The sequence below is a fragment of the Enhydra lutris genome, unplaced genomic scaffold (genome assembly GCF_002288905.1).
Source record: "Enhydra lutris kenyoni isolate GAN:26980312 unplaced genomic scaffold, ASM228890v2 scaffoldscaffold26, whole genome shotgun sequence".
NCBI classification, from domain to species: domain Eukaryota; kingdom Metazoa; phylum Chordata; class Mammalia; order Carnivora; family Mustelidae; genus Enhydra; species Enhydra lutris.
In genome coordinates, this window is record NW_019154110.1 from 2,742,568 (window position 1) to 2,768,172 (window position 25,605).

The window sequence follows — 25,605 nt, forward strand, 5'->3', positions numbered from 1 at the left end:
TCAGTGATATTTACTCTTCTCCCTCTGCTGTCACTTGAATACAATACTATTAAATTAACAATCCTTAAATACATCTTATATTACATTATAAGTGAATAAGAGAGGGAAGAAACAAAGACGTGTGCCAAACATATGTGTATACACACATATTCATAACGATATAAGAAGGAAATACTCAAGAGATCACAGCTGGTATTATTACTACCTTTTGCTACTATCCTTCTCATATTTCCTTTGTCTTCAGCAAACACCTCAGCTGGTCTCGTTTCTTTACCTGGTGGAGTGACTCCAATCTTCACTCCTGAAGGGTCTGGGCCATTAGTATTCCCACCTGGGTTAGGCTGTTGTAGTTTTGCATTGACCGCAATCACCAGGTATGCCCTTAGGGATCTCCTTTATCCCAAACATAGTCTTCCTTGCCTCCATGGTGGAGCAGGAGTCCACTTTCTCCTTGAGAGTCAGGATTCATCACCAGCCAGCTTGGTAGCACCCTTCTTTGCCTGCTGGTTCCGAGGCATGGAGAGCCCCAAGGGGATGGATAGCAGTCTTAACTTCCAGGACAATGGAGTTGTTGTTGTGTTTCCTTGTGTAAGCATCCCTCCCTTTGGAAGGATGACCCCTGGGCCAGGAGAGCAGAAAGTTGTGCGAACAACAAGCAAAATTTTTGCTAGTGGGCAACTAGAAGTAATGATTAGTGGTGCCCCCTCCCCTGCCTTTCCCTTGATTCCTGGAACCATGAATTCAGTGGACACTAGTTCGGAGCATACACAGCCTTCTAGAGGATCTTCTCCCCACCCTACAAGGTATTGCCAATTAACGAGCGCTATAAACTTCACCTTCGGTGTTGGGGAAGATGGTGAGAAACGCGGTAAAACCAGTGAATCCCGTGAGCATGGGTCTACTGCCATGTATCTTTTTGGAGTTCCAGGATCAAAAGCAGTGCCATATGGCATACCATCATGAGGCATAAGGCATTCCATAAGTCCATGGATAGTAGTTTTGGCAGAAGCATTGTGTGCAGGGAAGGCAAAGCCACAACCAAAGTAAGTATCTATTCTAGTAAGAACAACACATCTTCCTTCCTTGATGGAAACAATCCAAAGTAACCAACCGGCCACCAGGTATCTTGTTGATCGCCCCAGTGCCACACTAGACACCTGGTGCTGGTCTCTGTTGCTGGGAGATCTGGCGCTCGGCAGTGACTACAACCAAGTTAGCTTTGATGAGCGGAAGTTCATGTTGCTGAGCACATGCATGACCTCCATCCTTGCCCCCCAGGGCCACTTTGTCCATGAACCCAATGGGTGATGCCAGGAGTAACTGTGCAAAGAGGCCAATTAATAGGCACAGAATGGGTCATCCTACCTACTAGATGAGTAAAACCTTCCTTGGCTGAGGTCACCCTTTGGTGAGCATTCACAGAAGACGTAAATATCTTCCTGTATTTTTGCCACATAACTTTTTCCCCAAAGTTTCTTGTGACCAATTTTCTTTTTTTTTTTTTTTTAAGATTTTATTTATTTATTAGAGAGAGAGAGAGAGAGAGCATGAGCACAGGCAGACAGAGTGGTAGGCAGAGGCAGAGGGAGAAGCAAGCTCCCCGCTGAGCAAGGAGCCCGATGTGGGACTCGATCCCAGGACGCTGGGATCATGACCTGAGCCGAAGGCAGCCGCTTAACCAACTGAGCCACCCAGGCGTCCCTCTTGTGACCAATTTTCTAATTGCACTCCTTCCAAGTCGCTGACCATTCAGGCAAACCATTAGCCACACGCCCTAAATGAGTATATAATCTCATATCCGGCCTTACTCCTTCCAAGCAGAATGAATAACCAGGTTCACTGCTCAGAGTCCCGCCCACTGTTTAGAAGGCATGATAGCAGGAGCTGGGAGCATGGACACTTGGGCCACTTGTTCATGTATATGACTTGTGCCTTTAGGACCTGCTTGGGCCCAGTCGTTAGATACCCCTTCCATTTGATGATGGAGTGTTCCTGCACATTTACGGCTTGGTGGGTCAGATCATACCCACTTCGTGATGGATGCTCGGGTAGCATGGAAACTTGGTGGCCCACGGTCAAGCGTTTGGCCTCTATTAAGACACAGGAGCAGGCCAAACATTGTTTCTCAAGTGGAGTGAGTACTGTTTCTCAAATACCATTATTTAGGGTGCTGGGGTGGCTCCGTTGGTTAGGCATCCGACTCAGTTTCAGCTCAAGTCATGATCTCATCAGTTGTGGTGTGGAATTGAGCCCCATGTTGGGCTCCCCACTCAGTAGGGAGTCTGCTTGAAGATTCTCTCCCTCTGTCCCTTAACCCACCCTCTCTCCTCTCTCCTCTCTCTGTCTCACTTTCTACAAAAATAAAGGATGGGGCATCTGGGTGGCTCAGTGGGTTAAGCCTCTGCCTTCGGCTCAGGTCATGAACTCAGAGTCCTGGGTCCTGAATTCAAGCCCCAAATTGGGCTCTCTGCTCGGTGGGGAGCCTACTACCCCCCACCTGCCTTTCTGCCTACTTGTGATCTCTCTCTCTCTGTCAAATAAATAAATAAAATCTTTAAAAAAAAAAAAAAGAAAGCAATCTTTTTTTTTTAAGATTGTACTTGTTTATTTGACAGAGAGAGACACAGCAAGAGAGGGAATATAAGCAGAGAGAGTGGGAGAGGGAGAAGCAGACTCCCCACCAAGCAGGGGGCCCGATGTGCGGCTCAATCCCAGGACCCAGGGATCATGACCCAAGCTGAAGTCAGATGCTTTACGACTGAGCCACCCAGGCATCCCAAGAAAGGAATCTTAAAAAAAAAAATACCATTAGGCACAGAGAATAGCAGAGTTTTGCTTAAGAATCTTAAGGGCCTCACATACAGGGGTCTGCCAGGGGTTCCCCACAACATCCCTGTCTGCCACTGACTTTTAAGCCCCATTGGCCTATATGGCTCAAGTGGCAGAGCAGTGCCCTAGACAGCCCGGACCTTTTGTAGAGCCTTCTTTTGATCTGGGCACCACTCAAAGTTAGCAGTTTGGGGGCTCACTCAGTAAATGAGTCCGAGTAACACACCCAAATGAGGGATACATTGCCTCCAAACAGCTGGGCACATCGTGGCCCAGTCAAATGGACCCATAAAATTAACCATTACGTACACTAAAAAGGAATGCCTCTAAGATGTAGCATGAGAGAAAGTCAGGTACAGAATAGGTAGGACATACTAAGCTATCACTTGTAAATTTTTAAAAAGATTATTTATTTATTTATTTATTTATCTGACAAAGAGATAGAGAGCACAAGTAGGCAGAGAGGCAGGCAGAGAGAGAGGAGGAAGCAGGCTCCCTGCTGAGCAGAGAGCCTGATGCAGGGCTCTATCCCAGGACCGGGATCATGACCCGAACCAAAGGCAGAGGCTTTAACCTACTGAACCACCCAGGTGCCCCCCCCTCAACTTGTAAATTTTTAAGTGGAGAAAAAAACATACATGCACACACAAAGATGTTTACATACAGATGAACTATATCTGGAAAGACATTTAAGAAATAGTAACAGGTTGCTTGGGGAAGGAAATTGAGGGGCTTAAAATATATATGAGAAAAATATGGAAGGGATGTTTTAATCCAAAAAAAAATACCTTTTGAATTTTCAAATAAGAACTTATTCAAAAGATAAGATACACTAAGTGGAGAAGAAAAAATATTAAAGTACATCAGAGCATCTCCGAATGAAAGAGAAAAAAGGTCTCCTACAAAAAAATTCAAATGCCATTATTTAAAAAAAAACTGTTAGTACAAAATGAACATCTTGATTATAAGTCTCCCAAGTCCACTTAGTTAAAAAAATAATTGATTCAACAAATGTTGTTGGTTTTTTTTTTAAAGATTATTTATTTATTTGACAGTCAGAGAGAGATCACAAGTAGTCAGAGGCAGGAAGAGGGAGAGGGGGAACCAGGCTCCTTGCTGAGCAGAGAGCCTGATGCGGGTCTCCCTGTTAGGACCCTGAGACCATGACCTGAGCCGAAGGCAGAGGCTTAACCCTTTGAGCCACCCAGGTACCCCCAAAATATATTCCATTTAAATGAGAGTTTCCTATAAAAGATTTTACCCGTAGATTAATGTATTACAGATTCTACATGTGTTTTATCTGTTCCTTAAAAAAATTTTTTTTTTATTTATGGGCACCCGGGTGGCTCAGTTGATTAAGTGGCTGCCTTCAGCTCAGGTCATGATCCTGGAGTCCTGGGATTGAGCCCCGCATCGGGCTCCCTGCTCAGCGGGAAGTCTGCTTCTCCCTCTGACCCTCTCCCCTCTCATGCTCTCTCTCTCTCTCTCTCTCCAGTAAATAAATAAAATCTTTTTAAAAAAAAGATCTTTTTTTTTTAAAAATCTTTTTTCTTATCTTTTTTTTAAAAAGATTTTATTTATTTACTGGAGAGAGAGAGCGTGTGTGCCCATGAGCATGGGTACTAGCTGGGTGGGAGGGGCAGAAGGAGAGAATCTCAAGCAGACTCCCTGCTCAGCTCTGAGCCCGATGTGGGGCTCTTCTTGGGGACATCCCATAGGGTTCCCACGAGGTCTGATCCCACAACCCATGAGATCACAAACTGAGCTGGAACCAAGAGTCGGTCACTTAACCAACTGAGCCACCCAGGCACCCCATTATCTGTTCCTTTTTTAAAAGTTGGTCTTTTTGGCAGATCCACTGAGAAGGGAAATTCCTGGACAGAGAGTTGAGCCGGGATGTGACAAAAGTCACGATGAGGGACAGGAAAGTAGAGCACCATCCCCACTGGTTACAACCAGAATTGTGGTGCTTATCTTGCTGGCACCACTTCACAGGTAACTTTGGGGAGTCACCGTTACTATTCTTTTTATTGTTCATGTCATCCCTCAGCAAAGCGAGAGGAGTCTCCAGTTCCTGAAGCTTCGTAACACTTCTCTGAGTTGGAAGTGTGAGGTGCGAGAAAAGCAATATGAGTATTTCCATCGCCTCCAACGAGTCTCGGATCAAATCAGGATTCCAACTCGGCATCGCCGTGACCCAATTGCAGACCCAGGCAAAGTAGATGATTCATTAACTGAGTCTGAAGTGGGTCCCAACAATCCAGACCGCCAGGACTGTTTGCCAAGCCTCCGATCCCTTTTTGTAAGCAAACCCCAAGCAACAGCCCAAGAGATAGTGGGCAAATCTGGATGGTTGGATATGGGCAAGGAAGTAAAACCCCCAAACAATGATGTTGTTAGGGAAATCTGTTCCAGGGCATTAAGACCACCCACCGAAATCAGGCTACAGTCTCAGGATTTGTCACTGGAAACAGTACAGGCTACCTTTGCTCTCAATAGCTATCTTAGGTAAAAGGCAAAAGGGAATTAAGAGATAGGGCTCCTGGATGGCTTGGTCAGTTGAGTGCCTGCCTTCAGCTCAGGTCAGGTCATGACCTCAGGGTTCTGGGCTCCGTGCTCAGCGGAGAGCCCGCTTCTGCCTCGACCCCTCCCCCGCTCATATGTGCATGCGCTCTCAAGCTCGCTCTCTCTCTCTCTTTTAAATAATTTTTTTTTCCCCTAACTCCCCCGTAGGTACAGGCTCTTCTGTGCTTTCTGAGGTCTCCCACGGGGCTTCTGCTCCCAGTTCACAGGCAAGAGCCTTTCCTACCTCCTGAGACCTCAGAGAGCCTACCTGGGGCCAAAGTCTCTTCTGGGTAGGGATGGAAGCTTGTCTCTAAAACCCAGGCTGGCCTCAGCATTCTGAGCCCTGGACCTGCTTCCAGTCCAACCAACTCTTCTTGTCCATGGGAGGTTCCCATGTCTGAGCAATTCATTCAACATTTGGCCCTTACTCTGCTGTCTGATCAGAAGCCTTCCTGCCGGTGTTCCTTGCAGACCACAGTGCTCCTGAGTGACAGGCGATGAGCTGTGAAGCAGTTCTAACAAATAATCAGGACTCTACTTGCCTTCCCTGGGCAAGGAGCCTGATGCGGGACTCAATACCAGGATCTGAGCCAACGGCAGACGCTTAACTGGCTGAGTCACCCCTGTGCCCTTAAATAAATAAAATCTTTAAAAACAATAAAAATAAAAACCCCAGAAGAGTTCCTCAGCCACGTTCTGTCCACACAAGGGATCCCAAATGATACTAAACATGGTGTTACATTCATGGAAATAAGAAACACCCATCCTCTTTTTTATTATTATTAGAAATCTCTACACTCAACATGGGGCTCAAACTCACAACCCTGAGATCAAGAGTCATATCCTCTACAAACTGAGCCAGCCGGGCGCCCCAGAACCCCTCTCTTTTTAATTATCAGTCAGGAACATTCACCATTTCCTGGGACTTCCCTGCATATTTCCAGCAGTTCATGTCTTACTTTTCTGCCCTATGATCTCCCAGTTACTGGTTTCATCAGAAAGGGGAAGGTGTTCTCAGTTTCGAAAGCTTGCTTGTCGTGAGTGCTATGCTGGCAGGTATGAACAGTAATAACAACAAAAAAGCTCTGATTTACAGCATGTACTCATTTCTGTGATGTGAACATTCCCATCATGGCCAACGTCAAGCCACCAACGTGATGTCACTGATCGCAAAGCTGAGAAGAAATGCCAGCCGTAGACCATTCCATAGCATTTCTCCCTTCCTTCCTTCTCTTCACTTCTTTCTCTTTCTTTCTTTCCCTCCTTCTTGATTTTATTTAATTGATACAGAGAGAATATAAGCAGGGGGAGCAGCAGACAGAGGCAGAAGAAGCAGGCTCCACATTGATCAGGGAACCCAATGTGGGGCTCGATCCCCAGACCCTGGATCATGACCTGAGCCAAAGACAGATGCTCAACCAACTGAGCCACCCAGATGGCCTTTATTTTATTTTTTTTTAAACAAATAATTTGTCCTTTAAAAAAATTTTTTTAAAGTAATCTCTCCTCCTCTCTCTGCCTGCTTCTCTGCCTGGTTATGATCTCTGTCAAATAAATAAATAAAATCTTTAAAAAAAATAATAAAGTAATCTCTACCCCCAATGTGGGGCTCAAACTTGCAACGCCAAGATCAAGAGTCATATGCTCTGCTGACTGAGCCAGCCAGGCACCCCCACCCCATTATACTTCTAATAAATCCCTCTCTTTTGGTGGGAGCTTTGGTTTCTGTCGCTTAACAATGAAGGTAATATTTACTCTGTGGCTTAGAAAATCCTGAAAAAAATCCTGAAAATCCTTAGAAAAAGCCTCAGAGGAGGTTCTTTCCTATCTGCTAGGCCAGAAGTTAATTAGTTGACTCCTTTTTTGCTTGTTATTTCTAACTTTTAGAACTTCAACAGATAAGGATCAGTAAAGGAAGTTTTTCAGAAGTCTCAATTTTCTGCCCTCAGTAATAAAGCAGTGATTGTTTATTAACAACCAAATTAACTACATTGCTTTTTCAGCCCTCTTCTAGAAAGGTTTATTTTGTTCCTTTTGCTTCAAAAGTCCAAACAGTAGAGGGGCACCTGGGTGGCTCAGAGGGTTAAGCCTCTGCCTTCGGCTCTAGGTCATGATCTCAGGGTTCTGGGATCGAGCCAAGCAGGAGCCTGCTTCTTCCTCTCTCTCTCTCTCTGCCTGCCTCTCTGCCTACTGTGATCTCTATCTGTCAAATAAATAAATAAAGTCTTTAAAAATTAAAAAAAAAAAAAGTCCAAACAGTAGAGAACTCATCCTGCTTCTCTTAGAGGGGTGGACAGACGGAGGTTCCTCATCAGACACAACTTGACCACTGCTTCCAAGAAGTGGGGTGACTTAACTCCCTTTTGAAAATCCAAGTGATTCGATAGAAACCGTTTCCAGTATAAATGATTTTCAATCACAACTTTATCTGAGACACTGAAAACTATTACTATATAGATTAAGTATCTTCAAGCAACAAGCCAGCAAAATAACTTAGGATTTGGAGAAAAATGTGTGAACTTTGCAAAAACACCTGGGATTTGATATGATCAGATCCCGTCCCATTCAGCACCTACCCTCTGATGTCCTTCAAGTGATGAGTCCTCCCTTCAGAGTGTTGTACTTCCTACAACCTTCCCCACGAATCTAATTCATCTTTTTTATTATTATTCATTTGGGAGAGATACACAGAGACAGAGAGAGCACAAGCAGTGGGAGAGGCAGAGGGAGAGGGAGAAGCAGGCTCCCTGCTGAGCAGAGAGCCCGACATAGGGCTCTATCCCAGGACCTGGAGATCATGACCTGAGCCAAAGGCAGAGGCTTAGCCACCTGAGCCACTCAGTTGCCCCGAATCTAATTCTAATTATCTTTAACTGTCCCTTGTTCTCCGTGACCCACTGGGATGCTCTCCCCATAGCCTTGGAGCCAGGACAGACAACCTGGGGTGGGAAACCAAACTGTAACATCAGTCTCTTGGACTCCAGGGCCAGAGAGAGTCCCTAGACTACTGGGCAAAGTTTAGTCCAGGGAAACAGACACGGGAAACCACTTCTCACTTTCAGAACATGCTTGAAGAGGTTCAAGTTTTCCATCAGGTGAAACCCATTCCACTTAGGGAGGGAACTGGTGGGTGGAGAGAGATACCAGACCAGTGTCTGTAACTGTTCTCTCTCCATCTATGATCCAGGCCAAGGATTCAAGGATGTTCTACAAAAGGCTCCCTCCTTCATAGACCTTGGTCATGTGGAATTTCTTCATGTGCTGACCTGGATCTCATCTGAACTCTAAAGCAGAACCTTCCTTTGAGGATTGATTATTGCCTCTAAGTAGTTCCATGTGTTCATTATTCAGACCAATCCTTGCTTTCCAAGGCCACCCTACCTGGGACTTGCGGGGGTGGGGGCATGTCCTACTTTCTCTCAGATCCAACTGGGGTTCTTAAGACCTTGGCATAAATCAGAGCCCTGGGTCCCTCATTCGTCTGAAAGGAAAGGAAGGGTGGTTGGGAGGGTGTGTTGAGTTAGAGGTGCTTATGGAAAACGTCTGGTTCTTGTGTTTATGAGAAAGGTCTGAGCTGGAGAGAAAGATTTCAGATCGTTACTGCATTGGAGATGGAGTAGAAGCCACGAGGATGAGTTGCTCAGGTAGAATGAGCTGTGTGAGAAGAGAGTACAGGGTGAAGCCCTGAGAGGACCAACAAGAAAAGGCCATGCAGAGGTGCCTGCAAAGGAGACAGGGTACCTAGCTGTGGCAAGAGTAGGAGACACTCCACCAAAAATATGAAGAAACTTTAAAGATTTTTTTTTTATTTATTTATTTGACAGACAGAGATCACAAGTAGGCAGAGAGGCAGGCAGAGAGAGAGGAAGGGAAGCAGGCTCCCTGCCGAGCAGAGAGCCCGATGCGGGACTCGATCCCAGGACCCTGAGATCATGACCTGAGCTGAAGGCAGCGGCTTAACCCACTGAGCCACCCAGGCGCCCATGAAGAAACTTTAGACAAGGAGGAAGGAGCCAACAGTGTCAAACGCAGTGGAGAAGTCTAGTTAAATGAGGTCTGAATTAGATTTAGCAACTGGGAAGTCCCAGGGACCTTGGCACCAGCTCATTCAGGGCCTTGGTGCGAACAGTGCTGGCAGGCACAGAGAATTCGGTACTGGCTAGGCTCACCACCTGTTTCCATTTATGTTGTTTTTTAGCTAAAACACCCAAATACATTGCTAGTCTGGAGCAATGCAAAAGCTTGGGATCTCCTTTTAAAACTATGCAGATGTCTCTCTGGGTTCATACAGAGTACTGTCTTACAGTTTACCTTTAGGTTCTGAGTCTGCAAGCTGGTGAACACTTGCATTTCACATAACATAAACGTGGCTTTCCAGGGCAATGCTAGTCCCACATCACCAGTCCCTCTGACTGCAGAGTCTGGAGTACCAGCCCCAGCCCTTGCGCTCTCCATCCGGCCATTCGGCTCCACCTCCTACACCGTCCCTGCCTTTTCCTACACTTGGGTAGCTTCGCTCGTTTGCTCACTCATTTGTTGGGCCCCTTGTCTCTCCTCAAAGGTGTATTTTTTTTTAAGATTTTATTTATTTATTTGATATAGAGAGAGAGATCACAAGTAGGCAGAGAGGCAGGCAGAGGGAGAGGGGGAAGCAGGCTCCCTGCTGAGCAGAGAGCCTGATCGCAGGACCCTGAGATCATGACCTGAGCCGAAGGCATAGGCTTAACCCACTGAGCCACCCAGGCACCCCTCAAAGGTGTAATTGTCAAACAAAACATATACCGCGTACATCTAACCATGCTTTCACGTTTACTTACAAAGCACCTTCCACCACTGACCTCTGTAAGGAATGCTTAAGCTGGAAGGTCCGCGGGGAGGCGCGTGCGCCCCCTGCCGCAGCCCCGGAGCGCTGCACCCCTGCAGACGCGCTCCCGCTCCGCGCAGCCTCCCGCCGTCAGGCGCCGGGAGGAGGCAGCGAGGGCAGTGCCCGCGCAAAGCCTTCTGGGAAATGGCTGGCCTGCCAATCCCTGTACTCACCGCACCGCATCCCCGGAGAAGACGGCGCTTTCTGGTGACTAAATCTTGATGCTACCCAAGCCTGATTCAGTATTCACAAGAGGCTTTGAGGGAACGTGAGACCTCTTTCGCCGGATGCATGAGCGGACTTTGCTGCCGCAGTTTCTTGGACTTGCTCATTGTGGCGAATCTGCCGTTGCGGCACGATGGCTAGGCGCGCAGAGCCCTAACGTGAGGCTTGCGGAATCGCTGCGGGAAGAAGTACGCGAGAGTTTCTGCGGCAGCTGCAGTCATGGCGGCAACTGCGCCCAGCGCGGGGGGCTCCGCGCCTGAGGCGCCGGGTTCCGCCGAAGCCCCGCTGCAGTACAGCCTTCTTCTGCAATACCTGGTGGGCGACAAACGTCAGCCCCGGGTCCTGGAGCCCAGTAGCCTGGGCGGGATCCCGAGCCCGACCAAGAGTGAGGAACAGAAAATGATCGAGAAGGCGATGGAAAGCTGTGCCTTCAAGGCAGCGCTGGCCTGCGTGGGAGGTGAGGCAAGACTGGGAGTGGGGGGCGTTGGGAGGCTGAGGGCTTGGACGGCAGCTGGGTCCTCTGCCAAGACCACGCGCCTGGGAGGCGAGGAGCCTGTGGACCTCGATCTCGACTGCACCCCTGCCTCGATGCGTGAACTCGAGTAACCCTTCTCTAGGCCCTGAGGTTAGTTTCCGCCTATGGAAATTGGATCAGAATGTCGGTACTGTATGGGTCGGGGCCTGGAGGTTGGTTATAAAGTGGTCGACTTCATTCATTCATTGATTCACTTTTAAATAAGCATTCTTTCAAACAAATTGTTACAAGTAACCATCACGTGCTCGGTGGCGAGGCAAGGTAAGAGACCAGAGCCTGGTTCTCATGAAGATAAAATTTTAATATATACAGAAGCAAGAGTGTTGGGAAGGAGCCTGGCAGGAAAGTGGGACACAGGGGACAGCAGATGCAAACGTCTGCCAGGAACCGGCTTCAGGTTTGAAAAACAAATGTCAGTGTGGCCAGTATGATCTGATGGCGGTGAACATAGGGGGAAAGAAGTCTGGAGCACCCCCTGATCCCCCTTTTTAAATCTTTGAAGTTTAAATGTTTGAATGTAGGGTGTCCGTCTTGTAAAGATATTGGCCACATTTGCAGATGAATTGAAATCTCAATGAGAATGAAAGACAATCAAGAAACAATATGGTGAGTGCAGATGTGAAGTATAGTAGAAAGGAAAGGGGATTTTTTGGTTTGGGGAAAGCTACAGGAGGTGAGACTGCCCCTGTATCTTGAAGGATTGAGAGAATGGGGGTAGCCCTTTAAAATCGGGGGTGGAGTTGGGGATTTGGGCTTTTTGCCTTGAGGCATTAGGGCAGTAATTGGTGCACGTGATGATCCAGCATGGAGTGTGGTGAGGGAAAGAAAAGTCTGTGGATAGGGAGATGGTATAGGGAATTGGCTAAACTGAACCTCGGTGAGGCCTGGGCTGGGTCTTTGTTCATCATTATGCCTGACACTAATAAGTCAATTACTTATTTGTTGAAATGATGAATAAGTCTTTGTAATGCTCCAGAGTGGAAGTGGTAAAGGTCCTAGACTAGGATACTTGTGAACATAGGTTTGTAGGAGGGGAGCAAATCAGCTGTCAGAAATGCCCTTGAAGTGTGGAGCTGGAGTGACTGAAAAGAAGGAGCCATAAGTAAGAAGGTCTGGAGGGAAGGTCCCATGATTTCATTAAACATATATTGACCTTGAGGTGATGAGAGGACATGTAAATGGAAATGTCCAGCAGGCTCAGGAAGTTGGGGACAGCAGTGTGTGGTTTGCCTTTTGGTAGCTTTGTGACCTTATGGAAGTTACTTGACCTCCCTGAGCCTCAGCCGCTTCAGCTACAAAATGGAGACATTAATAGTATCAACAATACAGGACTATTGTGAAGAATAAAAGAAGCTGTGCCTATAAAGCATCAGTAACTGGCGCATGGTACTACTCACTAAATGACTTGTCAATGTCACCATCGTCAAGGGAGTGATTTGCAAAGTTGCTAGCTGAATGTATGAGTATAGACAGAGAGCAGAAGGTTAAAGATTGAATCTTTAAGAATGTCAGAAAATGAGAGGCCAAAAACAAAAAAAAAAGGAAAAAGAAAATCAAAGGAGGCTGGGGTACCTGGGTGGCTCAGTCGGTTAAGCATCTGCCTTTGTCTCTGGTCATGATCCCAGGGTTCTGGAATCAGCATTGGGCTCCCCGCTCAGCAGGCAGCCTGCTTCTCCCTGTCTTCCTATGCTCGTGCTCCCTATCGCTGTCTGTGTCTTTCTCTCAAATAAATAAATGAAATCTTCCAAAAAAAAAGAAAGAAAGAAAGAAGGAAGAAATCCAAAGGAAGATAGAGAAGCTGTCAGCAAGACAGTTCCTGGCTTGTGTGATGTGGAAACCAGGTAACTGGAGGGTCTGAGTGTTAAGGTGGAGTTGGAGGGGTAGGTAGGGGTTTCCTCTTTGCTGGGGGCCATCCAGAATGTGCTATTCGAGTATGATGACCTCGTTACAGTACCCCAGAAAACATGCCAAAGAAAAATCTTCATTTCTGTGTTTGTTTTTAGGATTTGTCTTGGGAGGTGCCTTTGGGGTGTTCACTGCTGGCATTGATACCAATGTGGGCTTTGACCCTAAGGATCCTTACCGTACGCCGACAGCAAAAGAAGTTCTTAAAGACATGGGACAGAGAGGAATGTCCTACGCCAAAAATTTTGCCATTGTGGGCGCCATGTTTTCTTGCACTGAGTGTTTGGTAGAATCTGTAAGTGTCTCTGCCTTCTGAAAAAGCCTTGCCTGTACTGTCTTACGAATTCTTTTTTTTTTTTTTAAGTTTTTATTTATTTGACAGAGACAGGGAGAATAAGTAGGGGAAGAGGCAGGCAGAGGGAGAGGGAGAAGCAAGCTCCCTGTTGAGCAGACAGCCCGATGCAGGGCTCCATCCCAGGACCCCAGGATCATGACCTGAGCTGAAGGCAGAGGCTTTAACCCACTGAGCCACCCAGCCCCCTCCATCTTATGACTTCTAATGAGAAATGTTCATTAGAAAGCAGATCAGATATGTCTGATACTTGGTAGATTGAATTTTCATTAAATAGCCCCTAAGGTAAACTTTTTGGGCATTTATTGCCTTTATTTAGGCTTGCATTATTTTTTACTTCTCTTTGTAGGCTAGAAGTTGGTTAATTATTTTGTAAGTTTTTAAAAATTCTAGTTAGCATACAGTGTAATATTAGTTTCAGGTGTACAATATTGTGATCCCACACTTCCATACAATACCCCGTGATCATCACAAGTGCCCTCCTTAATCCCCATCACCTATTTCACCCATTCCCCCCACCCACCTCCCTTCTGGTCACCATCGATTTGTTCTCTATAGTTAAGAGTCTGTTGCTTGGTTTGCCCTTCTCTCTTTTCCCTTTGCCCATTTGTTTTGTTAATTACATTCCACATGAATGAAATCATATGGTATTTGTTTTTCTGTGACTGACTTACTTTGCCTAGCATAATACTCCTAGCTCCAACCATGATGTCTCAGATGGCAAGATTTCATTCTTTTTTATGGCCGGAGTAATATTCCTGTGCGTGTATATATCTTTATCACATCTTTATCCATTTGTCAATAGATGGAAACTTGGGCTGTTTTCATAATTTGGCTATTGTAGATAGTGCTGCTATAAACATTAGGATGCATGTATCCCTCTGAATTGGTATATTTGTTTTCTTTGGGTAAATACCTCGCAATTTGATTGCTGGATTGTATGGTAGAGTTCTATTTTTTTTTTTTTTTAAAGATTTTATTTTTAAGTAATTGCTGTACCCAACATGGGGCTCAAACTCCTAACCCTGAGCTCAAGAGACACACACTCTACGACTGAACCAGCCAGGTGCCCCAGGAATTCTATTTTTAACTTTCTGAGGAACCTCCATACTGTCTTCCAGAGTGATTGTACCAGTTCATATTCCTACCAGCAGTGCAGTGGGGTTCCTCTTTCTCCATGTCCTCGCTGACACCTGTTGTTTATTGTGTTTTTAGCCATTCTGACAGGCGTGAGGCGGTGGCTCATTTAGTTTTGATTTGCGCTTCCCTGGTGCTGAGTGACGTTCAGCATGTTTTCATGTGTCTGTTCCAAGTTGGTGAGTGATTTTGACCTTGAGACTTATTGGGGGACCAGAGAAGAGATGTGGATTACTTCTCAGTGGCACACTTGGTTTCAGCTCTCTGGTACCACCTGCAGGAAGCACCCATGAACACATGCAAATTTTAGGAACTATATTTTGGAAAGCAAAAAGGATCAGGTTTCCTTTGGAGAGGGACTGAATTAGCCAGCTAGAAACCCTGTGCTTTTTTTCCCTTCATCATCTTGTGTGGCTTGTTTCTTTGGCTCTAAACTGCACTTCTCTGCCCACAGTACCGGGGAAGATCAGATTGGAAGAACAGTGTCCTTAGTGGCTGCATCACCGGAGGAGCCGTTGGTTTCAGAGGTTAGTAAACAACTCTCGCACGGTTTTCTTTGTGGCCTTGGACAGCGTGCCGTAGTTGACGTTTCCAAACACAGGAGTGTTCCAGGGACAGCCCAAGGCATATGTGGACACTTGATGCTCTTCTAAAGAAATCACTTTTACTTCCACATTAACTTAATTTTGGAAACTTCTAGTATTTAGATCGGGGTTTTTCATCGTTGGCATCGTTGGCATCGTGGACCACATAAATCTTTGCTGGAGGGATAGTGGGGCTTTCCTGTGCATTGTGGCATGTTCAGCAGTATCCCTGGCCGCTTACCCACTAGAAGCTGATGGCATCCCTTCGTTGCGACAATTGAAAGGGTCTCTAGACACTGGCAAGTTCCCCCAGGGGATGGAATCACCCATGGCTGAGAACCACAGAAAGATCTAGATTTAGAAAAAAGAATTGCCCTCACATTGAAATGGTGGGAAGAGCTTCCTCCCAGTAAGGAATTCCAGAAGTGTATTGATCTGTAGGTTAGGACAGAAGCACGGCTAGGTCTCGTTCAGCCCCGGAGAGCCCACTGATCCAAATGGCAGGCGCTGCTGAACTCTCAGGTCCGCGCATTTCAAGTAGTTCCGGCATTTTTTTCTTTTAAATACTATACAATTGTCAGTATAAGTTCTGTGGTAATGTCTTTCTGCAGTTAAGGATTCTTAGACTTCGACCCCCTGAAAGCCCGATAGGAGTATTCTGGAAGTGTCCGGTTATCAGCAGTAAACAACAAAGAAAACAGTTCTCTGCACTTCTGTCAGCGTGCCCATCAGGAGTGTGGTTTGGAGGGGGGCACCTGGGTGGCTCAGTCGGTTGAGTGTGTCTGCCTTTGGCTCAGGTCGTGATTCCGGGGTCCTGGGATTTAGCTCCACGTCAGGCTCCCTGCTCCGTGGGGAGCCTGCTTCTCCCCCTGCCTCTCTCCCTGCTTGTGCTTTCTTTCCTTCTCTCAAATAAATAAATAAAAATTAAAAAAAAAAAAATGGAGTGCAACGTGGGGTGTCAGTGACCTGACTCTCCTCCTGGTGGCCGTTGCTGGGACACTCTCCCTCTGCCGGGCCCTTATTTACCCAAAGCAAAGAGCCTGTTTTCTCCTCAGAGAGACAGGATGATTTGCTGTCATTAAAAGCTGCTTCTCCTCGGACAGGCACTTGTGATTTATAGAGTAACTTTTCCTCTGGTCTTCCCATCGCTCAGCTCTGTCAGGGACATTGAGAAGCTCAGCTCCCTCCAGGATTGCTTTGATCACCTTCCCAGGAATTTATTTCATAAACAAATCAGGGTTAACAGGTCATATGCTTTCACTTGCTTCCAAGGGCTGGTTCTCTTAACCAGTTTCCTGCCTGTGAGGGGCTATTTCGTGAAACTGGAAATCGTCATCTTTTGGAATGAGAAAAGTTGAATGTACGGCTAGATGAAGCCCACTGGTATAGACTGTGGACATGGCTTCCTGAAGTCTTACACATCCCGTGGCTCGGCTGACTAACTTAGAAGCTTGACACAGGCGTCCCTGTCGCCGTGGCCAGGCAGACTTCTGAAGGCAGCCTGGCTCGGTGTCTGTCCCCGCAGGTAACGTCATTTCTGTTTACTTCACAGCGGGCTTAAAGGCCGGGCTCCTCGGGTGTGGCGGTTTCGCTGCTTTCTCTGCTGCCATTGACTATTACCTCCGGTGAGAGAGCCTGCCTCCAGGGAAGGACACTGCCAGCCCAGCATCGGAGCTGCTCCGTGGGGGCCGCGCTCTGTCCACTGCAGGGCACTCGCTTCAGAGACTGCAGACTTTTCCCCTCAGACCGCTGGTGTCATGAGGGAGCCACGTGGCTGCCGCCTGCCTCCGCCTCCAAGGAGCCACATGCTCTGTTCCCGGGGTGGACAATATGCCGCGCCAGCCTCTCTCTGAGGCAGATCAGCAGTGTGCTGACTGGTGGAAATTAAGCTCCCCAAAGGTTCCGTCCTACCCATAGCTGGCCTGCAGGCGGCTCGGGGCGGTGGGACCAGAGGGGACTGAACTCGTCCCAGCAGGCTCGTCTACTTTGGAACTCCGCGCGGTCAGCCATGTCACAGGGCAGGGCAGAGTAAATGTACACCACCTGACCCATTATGTCATTTTGTGGTCTGTCTTTGTTTAAAAAAATTACATGACAGTTTAAAAGGTTGGTTAGTTTTGGCGGGGGAAGGGAACAGGGACAGAGTAAGTGTTTAGAGCCGCCCCAGGAGCCAGAGGTCCTGTCCCCCCTCTTCCACTTCCCATTATGAACAATAAAGGCCGTTAATACCATAAAATAAATGAATCAGTAAAGGGTTGGTTGATTTTTATTTTCAGATTCCACGAGTCCCAAAAGTGGTGCCAGGTGGCCCAGAGACTGGACATCTGGAGGGAGAGTGAGAAAGCTCCTGCGAAGTGTGGGAATGTCCAATTCTCGGGGTGTGCAGAGCAGCATTCCTCTGACACTGCTCCTTCAGCCAGGGCCTGCCTTGCTCGCAGCCCCGCTGGTCCATGTCCTGGGATACGTTGAAATCCCATGCATAGGCCCTTACCTCTTCTAAAAACCCTGCTGTGGGCTGGCTGATGGGAATGCCTGCGGTCCTGGCCACACTGGTTTTAGGCTCTGACCGCTGGACCAGGCCCAGCTCAAGGACACGGCGTGCGGAGTTCTGCTGTGGTGCTCCTGGTGGGTGCCTGAGCAGCAGCTGGTGAAGATCAGACAGTGGTGAGGGGGCGTTCTCCACTATCCTTGGTCTGTGGTATCAGGATTTTTGTATTTTTTAACATATTAGTGTTTTTTTTATTTGAACTAGGGGCCTTTTTCTGACAACAGAAGCTCAGCCTAATTGTATGCCCCAGCGCAAAAAAATAGGCTTTAATGGTTGGGATCTGCTGTGAGCACTTGTTCATTCTGGTCCTGTGGTAAGGACACGAAGGGAATGAGCTCAGGCTCTCTCTTGGGGCCAGAGGACAGGCTTGTGGGGCTGCATGATTCCAGCAGCCTGCAGCGAGCAGTGATGGCTCCTGTTCTCTGCTGTATGCTGACTCCTTCACCATTTTTTGCTTTCTCCCCCTTTTTCTGCGGTCTTCTAGCTTATGCCCCCTTAACCAGAATTCAGAGGTGGCTGAGACGTTCAGATGTCCCAGGTGTGTATGTATGTGACTGAGAATGTCAAAGTCAGCGGGTCACACCTTCCTCTGGCCACGTCTGCCACCTCCTCTGCAATGAATGTGAGCTAAGCTCGCTCGGGGTTTACATCCTTCTGTGGTGAATTCTAAGTAATATCCAGCCCAGTCTCCTAGGTATGAGGCTTCGTTGCTCCCAGCCCAGCTGGAGTATCCTCAGAGGTCTGGGAACAAAGCTAGGAGTGTTTCCTATACTGTCCCTAAATAAGTCACCTGTAAGCACCTTGAGAGCATGGGTAGATGCTCCTGCCTGGCAGCTGTCAAAGTACCTGGATGCCTGGCATCTTCCACCAGGCAGCCTAGCAAGGAGGGTTGAATATGCCCAGCGAGTACCAGGAATGCTGCCTGTATGACTGCCTTAGAGCTGATGAGCCCTGGGGCTATCCGTAGCCATCTCTTCAGTAAGCCAAGCATTGTCCACACTGGCTGTTCAATCAAGAAAGGAGATGAATAGTTTCCTGTTTTAGATGGCTAAGGAGTCAGTATGAGCTCATAAACCAAACACCAATTTTCAGAGACATCTGGTCCTGATCTCCAGAATAAACATAGTGTCCAATGGCTTAGACTGGTGGGAACCTGTATTAACCCCACCGACTCTCCTGAAGGGAGGCTGTGCCCCCTAGGGGATCCAGCCTCTCCAACTGTCAGGCTAGGCCAAAAGGCTGCCCCAAAGACGCCCACTTCCAAGAAAAATGTAGGGAAGAGTTTGCATAAAATAAGAAGCCTCCACTTTGAGCACTTTCTGCCATCTCTCGAAGGGATACTGACGGCCAGGTCTTGGTGGGACCTTTGTCCTTCATGAAAGGAAATCTGGCTGGTGCCTGACTCGGAGGCCACTGTGAACCACAAGGAGGGGGCTCACCACCCCGCAAACTGCCACAGTCCCCACAGGGTGAAGGGGAAGCTCAGGGGAAGTTAACTAGGTGCACAGATTCCTGGAAACACATGTGGATGCAGCTGGAAGAGTTAAATATTTAGATTGGTGTCTTCCCTGGACTACTGAGTATACAAATGTCCACACCACAGGGCTGAGTTGTGTGCAAATGTTGGGGCTTTGCATTTTTTTTTTTTATTAACATTTTCCTCTCACGTGGTTTACATCAATTTATAATAATCTACATAAATTGAAACAGAACATAGACAAAAAAAATATATCCTTACCAACTTATTAAACTCATATTAATAAAGGTTCCCATCCTACCTGTATCAGCAAAAACTGGCAGCCCACAGCCATTGCCAGCAAGGACAGGCATCCCGGCACTCCCGTGGCCTGTCTGCTGGGCTCCTGTTGGCACAGCCTGCCCTGCTGGGCACAAGGGCCAGGGGTGCTGGGCTGCACAGTCCCTGACTCTTGGGAGAACCCATGGATGGGCTCCTTCCTTGGTGCAGCTTAGTCCTTGTCTGGTACCTGCCCTTCCCCACCCTGGGGGTGGAATTTATAAATATTCTGAGCCTTTTGCATTTCTCAGCCCCTCCAGCCTTCCTCCCTAAGCAAGCTTGGGGGCTGTGGTAGCTACCTGATTCCGAGAAGCAAGCCCCTCATTTGGGGGAGGTGGGAGGCACCCATTTGGGGCTATAACTAGCTGTAGCTGGGCCTTCAGGTCACTCCCATCAATGGCTCTGGAAGCAAGATGCCACATACCAACTCCTGAGTGCTGGGCACAGACTCCAGGGAGGATCACACGCTGGAATGTTTGACCCAAGTGGTGTTCTTTCTCCACCTCCTGTCCCAGGGCGTGGGGCTCCTTGGTAAGCCGCTCACAGGCAGCTGCATAATCAGGATCATTTCCCTCCTCTTAGGCATTTCTTTCCTCTGATGTGCACAGAATGTGTACCGTTCTGCCCAAGACTGGGCCACAGGTGTAAACACAAGAAAGGACCCCGTGTCTCATGAGCCAATGCTATGGCTTCAGGGCCAGCAAACCATTCTTTAAAACATAGCCCTGAGCACAAGCTAAAGGAGCTGTTCTCTCCAATTCTGAGGGCCTAGAGTCTGCTCTCTGCCACCTAGGAGAGCCAGAAAGCCATGTGCCCAAGCCCCCGCCATCCGGGAGCATTTGTTCTCCCGGGCCAACTGCCCTGTGCTGGCAGCTACTGCTCAGATGGGAGGAAACTGCACTGGGAGGATCCTTCTCATTCCGTTCCGGTACGGAGAAGTGGGGCTCAGCACTGGGACTAGAATCTGCCGATCCTCTACTCCAGAGCAGAGTGTAGACAATGAACATCCCTAACAAAACCCAGCCCCTAAGAGAGGCAGGTGCCTATGACTCCCCAACGTCTAGAGTTTCCTAGAGCTCCCCCAAAGGCCGCATCTGGAAGCTGCGGGTGGGGAGGCAGCACCATGGGGGCTGGCTACTGGGGACGGTGCCGGTCTCTGCCAGGCCCCAGAGCACACATGGCCGTGGGGGCCGCCCTGTGGCAGTGCGTGGCTGCGGAGGACTGTACAGTCTAAGGCAAAGGCACCGCAGGGCAGGCGAGGTGCCAGGAAGGGCTGCCTCCTAGACGGAGGCTGCCTGTTTCTGGACACCTGCTTCAGCCATATTCGCTGCCATCCAAGAGACCTGGCTCCCCTAACAAAGCCACTATAATGTTTTGCTGCTGAGAGCCGCTTCCCCCCCAAATCCGGGCCCCCAGTGCTCCGTGGCACTCCTTGGAATGTTCCACCTGTCCCGTTTGCTCAGTGGCCCGACTCTCCTGCCTCCCCTGATTCCTGACCCTCTGGCTCTCTTGATATCAGGTCACTTGTAAGTCTTGCCACTCAAAGGAAATAGAACACCAGGGGAGAAGGAACTGAAAAGCAGAAGAAACAGTCAAAGATGCCTCACTAGGAGGCGGGAGATCGAACAGATAAACCCCAGAAATGGAGACTGTCAGGTGGAAATTGCAGAGATCGGCTCTCTAGCTCTGTGCTAAGCTGAGGACTCGTGTGCTGCTGTCTCCCTGTCCAACATTTGCACAGGCAGCAAGGCCAAGCAGGTGTGCTTCCACAGGCGGAGGACGGGGTTGGGGGTGGGGGGAGGCCCGGGAGGGGAGGCAGCAAGCACAGTCTTGGACGGACCACTGCTGCCACCACTGCCCAGGGCCGCCTCAAGTTTCAGAGTGATGGAGTGAAAACCAAGGCTGCACATGCATGTGGGCAGGCCGGGAGGAAGGGGAGGGTGGAGGCAAACCGAGGGGACGCTGCCCGGAGACTGCAATCTGGGAGCAGGGCCAGGAGAGGATAAGCTGGCCGGAGTTACACAGCGCAAAATAAAAACCCTTGGACTGGACTGGTGGCGGGGGTGGGGGGGGGGGGAAGAAAGTGCTGGAGGAAATGAAAGAACAAAGCAGGCAGTCCGAATGCCCATACTGGGTCGGTCACGACCATTTCTGCATGACAAATAGACAGGAAACAATCCCCCAATGGCTCGGGGCGGGAGACACAACTAGAGGGACAGAGGGCAGAGCCCAGGACTCCAGGCGGTGGGGCAGGGCCCAGGGCGCGGGCGTGCGGCGGTGAGGCTGGGGGCTGGGGCAGCTGGCTTTGTACAAGGTGGCACGGAAGATGCAAGTATTCCAGTTCTTGGAAATCTGCGTCCCTTGGAGTCTATAGAGTGTTGGGTGTGGGAGTTTTCTATTGGAGTCTTTCAAGTCTGTGTTGGGTCCCCTGGCCAGAGAGGCTGGCCTGGGCCGCCCCCCGCGGCAGCGGCTCCCACCTTGGGCTACACGTCGGTGGAGAAGTACAGTGTGTTCCGCTTCAGTTCTGCGAAGGAAATGGGGGGGTGCTGCAGGTAGTAGAGGAGGACCTGGACCTGTGAGGGGACAGGGAAGATTCAGCAGGGCTCCCTGGCCTCCTGGCCCTCCTCCGATTGGGCGAGAACTAGCAGTCCTGGGGCTGGGGTCCCCTCTGTGCCACCCCCTCCCTGCTCTCAGGCCATCTCAGGCTGCTTTGCCCCCCCCCAACCCCCTGGCAGCCCGGGTGTGTGTGCCAGTGGGCATCAGTAAAGGACACCGCGGGGCGGAGGCCTGGGCAGCCTGGGGCCACTTCCCCAACCTCTATTGACTGGCTCCAGAGGTTGGCTTTGGCTGGGTGGGCCCTGCCTCCAGACTGGACTCTGACCCAGATCTTGTAGGGACAGATTTCAGAGAAGCTTCCTCACCCTGGAAGCAATCTTAGAGCTTCCACAGGGGAGGACAAGGCTCCCAGAGGTCTCCTGGGCCCCTGAGCTTGCTGTCCAAGACTGCGGCACTCCCAGGATTGCAGTTAGTGCCAGGACATGTGTTCTTTGGGCCCCTGGTCTAGCCTCACGCCTTTTGTTTTGGACTTGGAGGCAGGACTGTCCGGAGCCCTGCCTCCCTGGTGACATCCTACTGACCGTCCACCCAGCCGCTCAGCAGGGATGGGCTGGGCTGGGGGACTCCGAGCTGTCCTCTCTCCGCCCCTGTGGGGAAGCCCACTGCACAACGCAACCAGCCACAGGCCCGGACCCTGCCACTGGTACCTGTGCCATGACATCATGGGACCAGATGTCTGCGGCCGACGTGAGGTGTGCTTTGCTCTCCACTTCCGAGGGTCTCAGTAACGTGGGGCCAAACACAGTAGCCAGGTTGTGAAGGGACATTTTGTTGATGGGTTCCTTCTCAGCAACCCTGGAAGGGGCGGGGGAAGGGAGGGGAAAAAACAGTCATTTCTCAGCAGCCATTTGGAGCTCCAGATGCTTGGCCTTAACTATAAGAACTGGAAAGATTCCCAGAAGGTAGGTACTAGCCTCTCTCTCCTCTGAGGGTAGAGACCTCTTGGTAGGGAGGGACTAAGCCAAGGGACCAAGTCTCCAGCTATGTCCCAGGACGTTCCTCTATTAGATTCCTAGCTCCCAGGGCCATCCCTTGACGGTAAATAGCCAAAGCCAGAAGGACCTACTCCCAACTCCTTCCCCTTGAGGATGATGTCATTCCTAACTCAAGAACTTTCCCTGCAGGGGCTCCTGCTCATCACAGCCCTATGGGGAGGTCATTATCAGCACCACCGTACAGACGAAGACGCCAAAGAACAGAGGTGTGACATGGTTTGCCTGAGGTCACACGGCTAGCCAGTGACAGAGCTGGGATCTGACCCCACGCAGTCTGCCTCCAGAGCCCGTGCTCCTCCGGGTCAGCCAAGCTGCCCCAAGTGGCCTGGAGTGGGGGGTGGGGGGAGCCTAATGGGGGCGTGGCAGGGGAGAGGGCCAGAGATCCAGTAGCAGTCCTTAACTAGACCTAAGGCTCCGCCTGCTGTGCTGACGCAGGACGACCCTAACCCCAGATGGAGCCTGGGGGCTATTCTCCCGTACTTTTCCAGAAGGGTCTTCCTCTTGGGACCCCAGAGTTACCTCCCTGTGGATCTTTCTCTGCTTCTCTTGTGTAATAGGCCACATGCTCAGTAGATATTTCCCCTGAGTGACAGCAGGGGCTGCCATCTGTGGCTGGCGTCCAGGCGGACCCAGTACCACCCACCCAACATGTCACAGAGGCCATGGGCCTTCCTCAGGCCTAGGAAATGTTTTGGGGTTGAGAGCACTCACCCTGAGCAGCACCCCTCACTCCCAACTACACGGACGTGCATGCTGACTGCGTTGGAGACAGGCAGACATTGGCCATGCCAGGAGGCAGCGTGGAGCTGGCCAAGCCCCCCTCCACACACACACACACACACACACGCACGCACACACGCACGCACACACGCACGCACGCACGCACACGCACACCAGCTAGGGGCCCAAATGTGGGAACAGACTGTGCCCACAACAGTTCCCAGGGTGGAAAACCTAATGAATTTTCCCCTCCCACTCCTCCTCTGTGTGTCCTCCCCACAGTGCTTGCCAAACTATGGGAACTGGTTGGGGCTTCAGTTCTGGCCAAACCAGAGGGAAAATGTCTCATGATGGGGAAAACAAGACAGCAGCCCCAGGCATTTCCAGGTCTCCACCAGCCCTCCAGAGCTGGCCTGGCTGAACCACAGCCAGGAGCCCGGGCCCGAGGGTGAGAACCTGGCTCCGGGAGGAGCGGGCCCACCACGTGGCCCCCAACTCGGGGCTCCTGGGTGGCAAGCGGATTAAAGGGACACCAGGAAAGTTTTCCTCCCCATTGACACCCGGACCGGTGCTGGGGCTCGAAAGCGAGTGGCAAGGACCCCGGAAGGGCTGGTCTCAGTTCTGAGCTTGGCTGCAGGCACCGGCCTGAGCAGCTCTCGGTCGGACCCCACGGCAGAAGGGTTGGGGGAGAAGGTGGGAGGGGACTTAGCTTAGGACTGGGGACATGTGCCTTCCGAGGACAGAGCTGTTGCCAACCCCAATCAAGCTCCTCCTGTGCCGGGGCTCAGCTTCCCTGTTAGATGAGGTGTAGGTCAAGACCAGCGGGTTGCATGCTTTTGACCGTTGACCAACGACGAACACACTTCCTGTTACAACCCAGGACACGTGACCGTGTGTAACAGAACAGAACGACAAGCACACTACTGCTCGCAGCCTTCCCTTTACAACTGGGAAGTGGACTGAATGACCATGGACTGCAAAAGCCATCGATAGTCTTTGGCTCTGGCCCTGCCGACATGGGAGGTTGCTATTGGGACCCCGATATTTCTCAAAACAGAAGAATTTGGAGGCAAGAGTTTGAAAAGCAAACTTTCACCCTGTGATGGGTGACCCAGCAGAAGCCAGCGCCTAAGAGGAAGAGCCAAGGAGGTGGATCCCCCCACAAAAATGGCCTCCCTAGCAGGGAGGGGCCTGCCCTGGGCTCCCTGCCTGCCCCCCCACCGCCCCGCCAGCCCGAGTTGTTACCTTTTCAAGTGTTCCAGCAGGAAGAGGAAGGTGATGAGGTTGGGGTCGGGCAGGGTGCGGAGTAAGTGCATCATGCAGTTTTCCTTGGCAGCAGGGTCTGACAGGGCTGTGGAGGGGGGAGAATGGGGCAAGGCTGAGGCTTGGCTCCTGGGTGGGGAGGCCCGAGCCAGTGCCCCACCAGGGTCTGGAGGCTGTGGGACCCTGAGGGAAAGCCCAGGTTGCAGGGGTGAGGGGAGCAGACCCTATAGGGAAGGAAGGGCCTGGTATCTTCCCAAGGGTGGGCTATGAACAGCTGGTTCCTGTGGAAGCCCCCACCCGAAGCTCAGTCAGGAAGCACGCTGGCGGCGATCGAGTGCCCTCCCGCCCCTCCCGCATGTGCCTTCGCAGCTCTGGTCATAGCCTGTCCCTGGTCTAGGAGGTTAAGTTTAAGGCAATGAGAACACTGCTTTGAACATTTCCTCTTTCAACTGCCTCTGATGCTAGAGCAGGCAATGGACAGCCTTCCACGGGGTTCCTCATTTCCTGTGGTGGCTGAAGCCTGGACCTGCCTCTGGAGGAGGCAGCAGGGAGAAAAGGGGGAGGCAGGAAGGAGGTGCCCAGGCGCCCCGCTGGCCGAGGCCTTCAGCTTCATCGCTGCCCAGGGCATCAGTGGGAGCGAGAGACTGCTCCTCTGGAAGGCTGGGTTCCGGC

General features: G+C 50.1%; 2 protein-coding genes across 7 annotated transcripts in view; one reads left to right on the forward strand and one right to left on the reverse strand.

Annotated features, from left to right (window-relative positions):
• The first annotated feature begins 10,501 nt into the window (after positions 1 to 10,501).
• LOC111151606 (translocase of inner mitochondrial membrane 22) lies at positions 10,502 to 17,050 on the forward strand. The gene is made up of 4 exons (XM_022509698.1): positions 10,502 to 10,940; positions 13,022 to 13,218; positions 14,867 to 14,939; positions 16,549 to 17,050. The coding sequence occupies exons 1-4, from the start codon at positions 10,703 to 10,705 to the stop codon at positions 16,623 to 16,625; spliced, it is 585 nt and encodes a 194-aa protein (XP_022365406.1). The 5' UTR covers positions 10,502 to 10,702; the 3' UTR covers positions 16,626 to 17,050.
• A 73-nt stretch (positions 17,051 to 17,123) lies between these two features.
• The window catches only part of LOC111151605 (active BCR-related), a 178,364-nt gene continuing 169,882 nt past the window's right edge, over positions 17,124 to 25,605 (reverse strand). For 4 of the 6 annotated variants that reach the window (XM_022509692.1, XM_022509695.1, XM_022509696.1 and 1 more), the window contains 3 exons: positions 24,916 to 25,021; positions 22,603 to 22,750; positions 19,157 to 21,912 (listed from right to left, as the gene is read on the reverse strand). In XM_022509692.1, the coding sequence (XP_022365400.1) occupies positions 21,823 to 21,912; positions 22,603 to 22,750; positions 24,916 to 25,021 (344 nt within the window). In that variant the 3' untranslated portion in view covers positions 19,157 to 21,822. Of the gene's footprint in view, positions 17,641 to 19,156; positions 21,913 to 22,602; positions 22,751 to 23,810; positions 24,537 to 24,915; positions 25,022 to 25,605 lie in introns of those variants that run through there. The other 2 variants (XM_022509693.1, XM_022509694.1) reach the window with 2 other exon arrangements.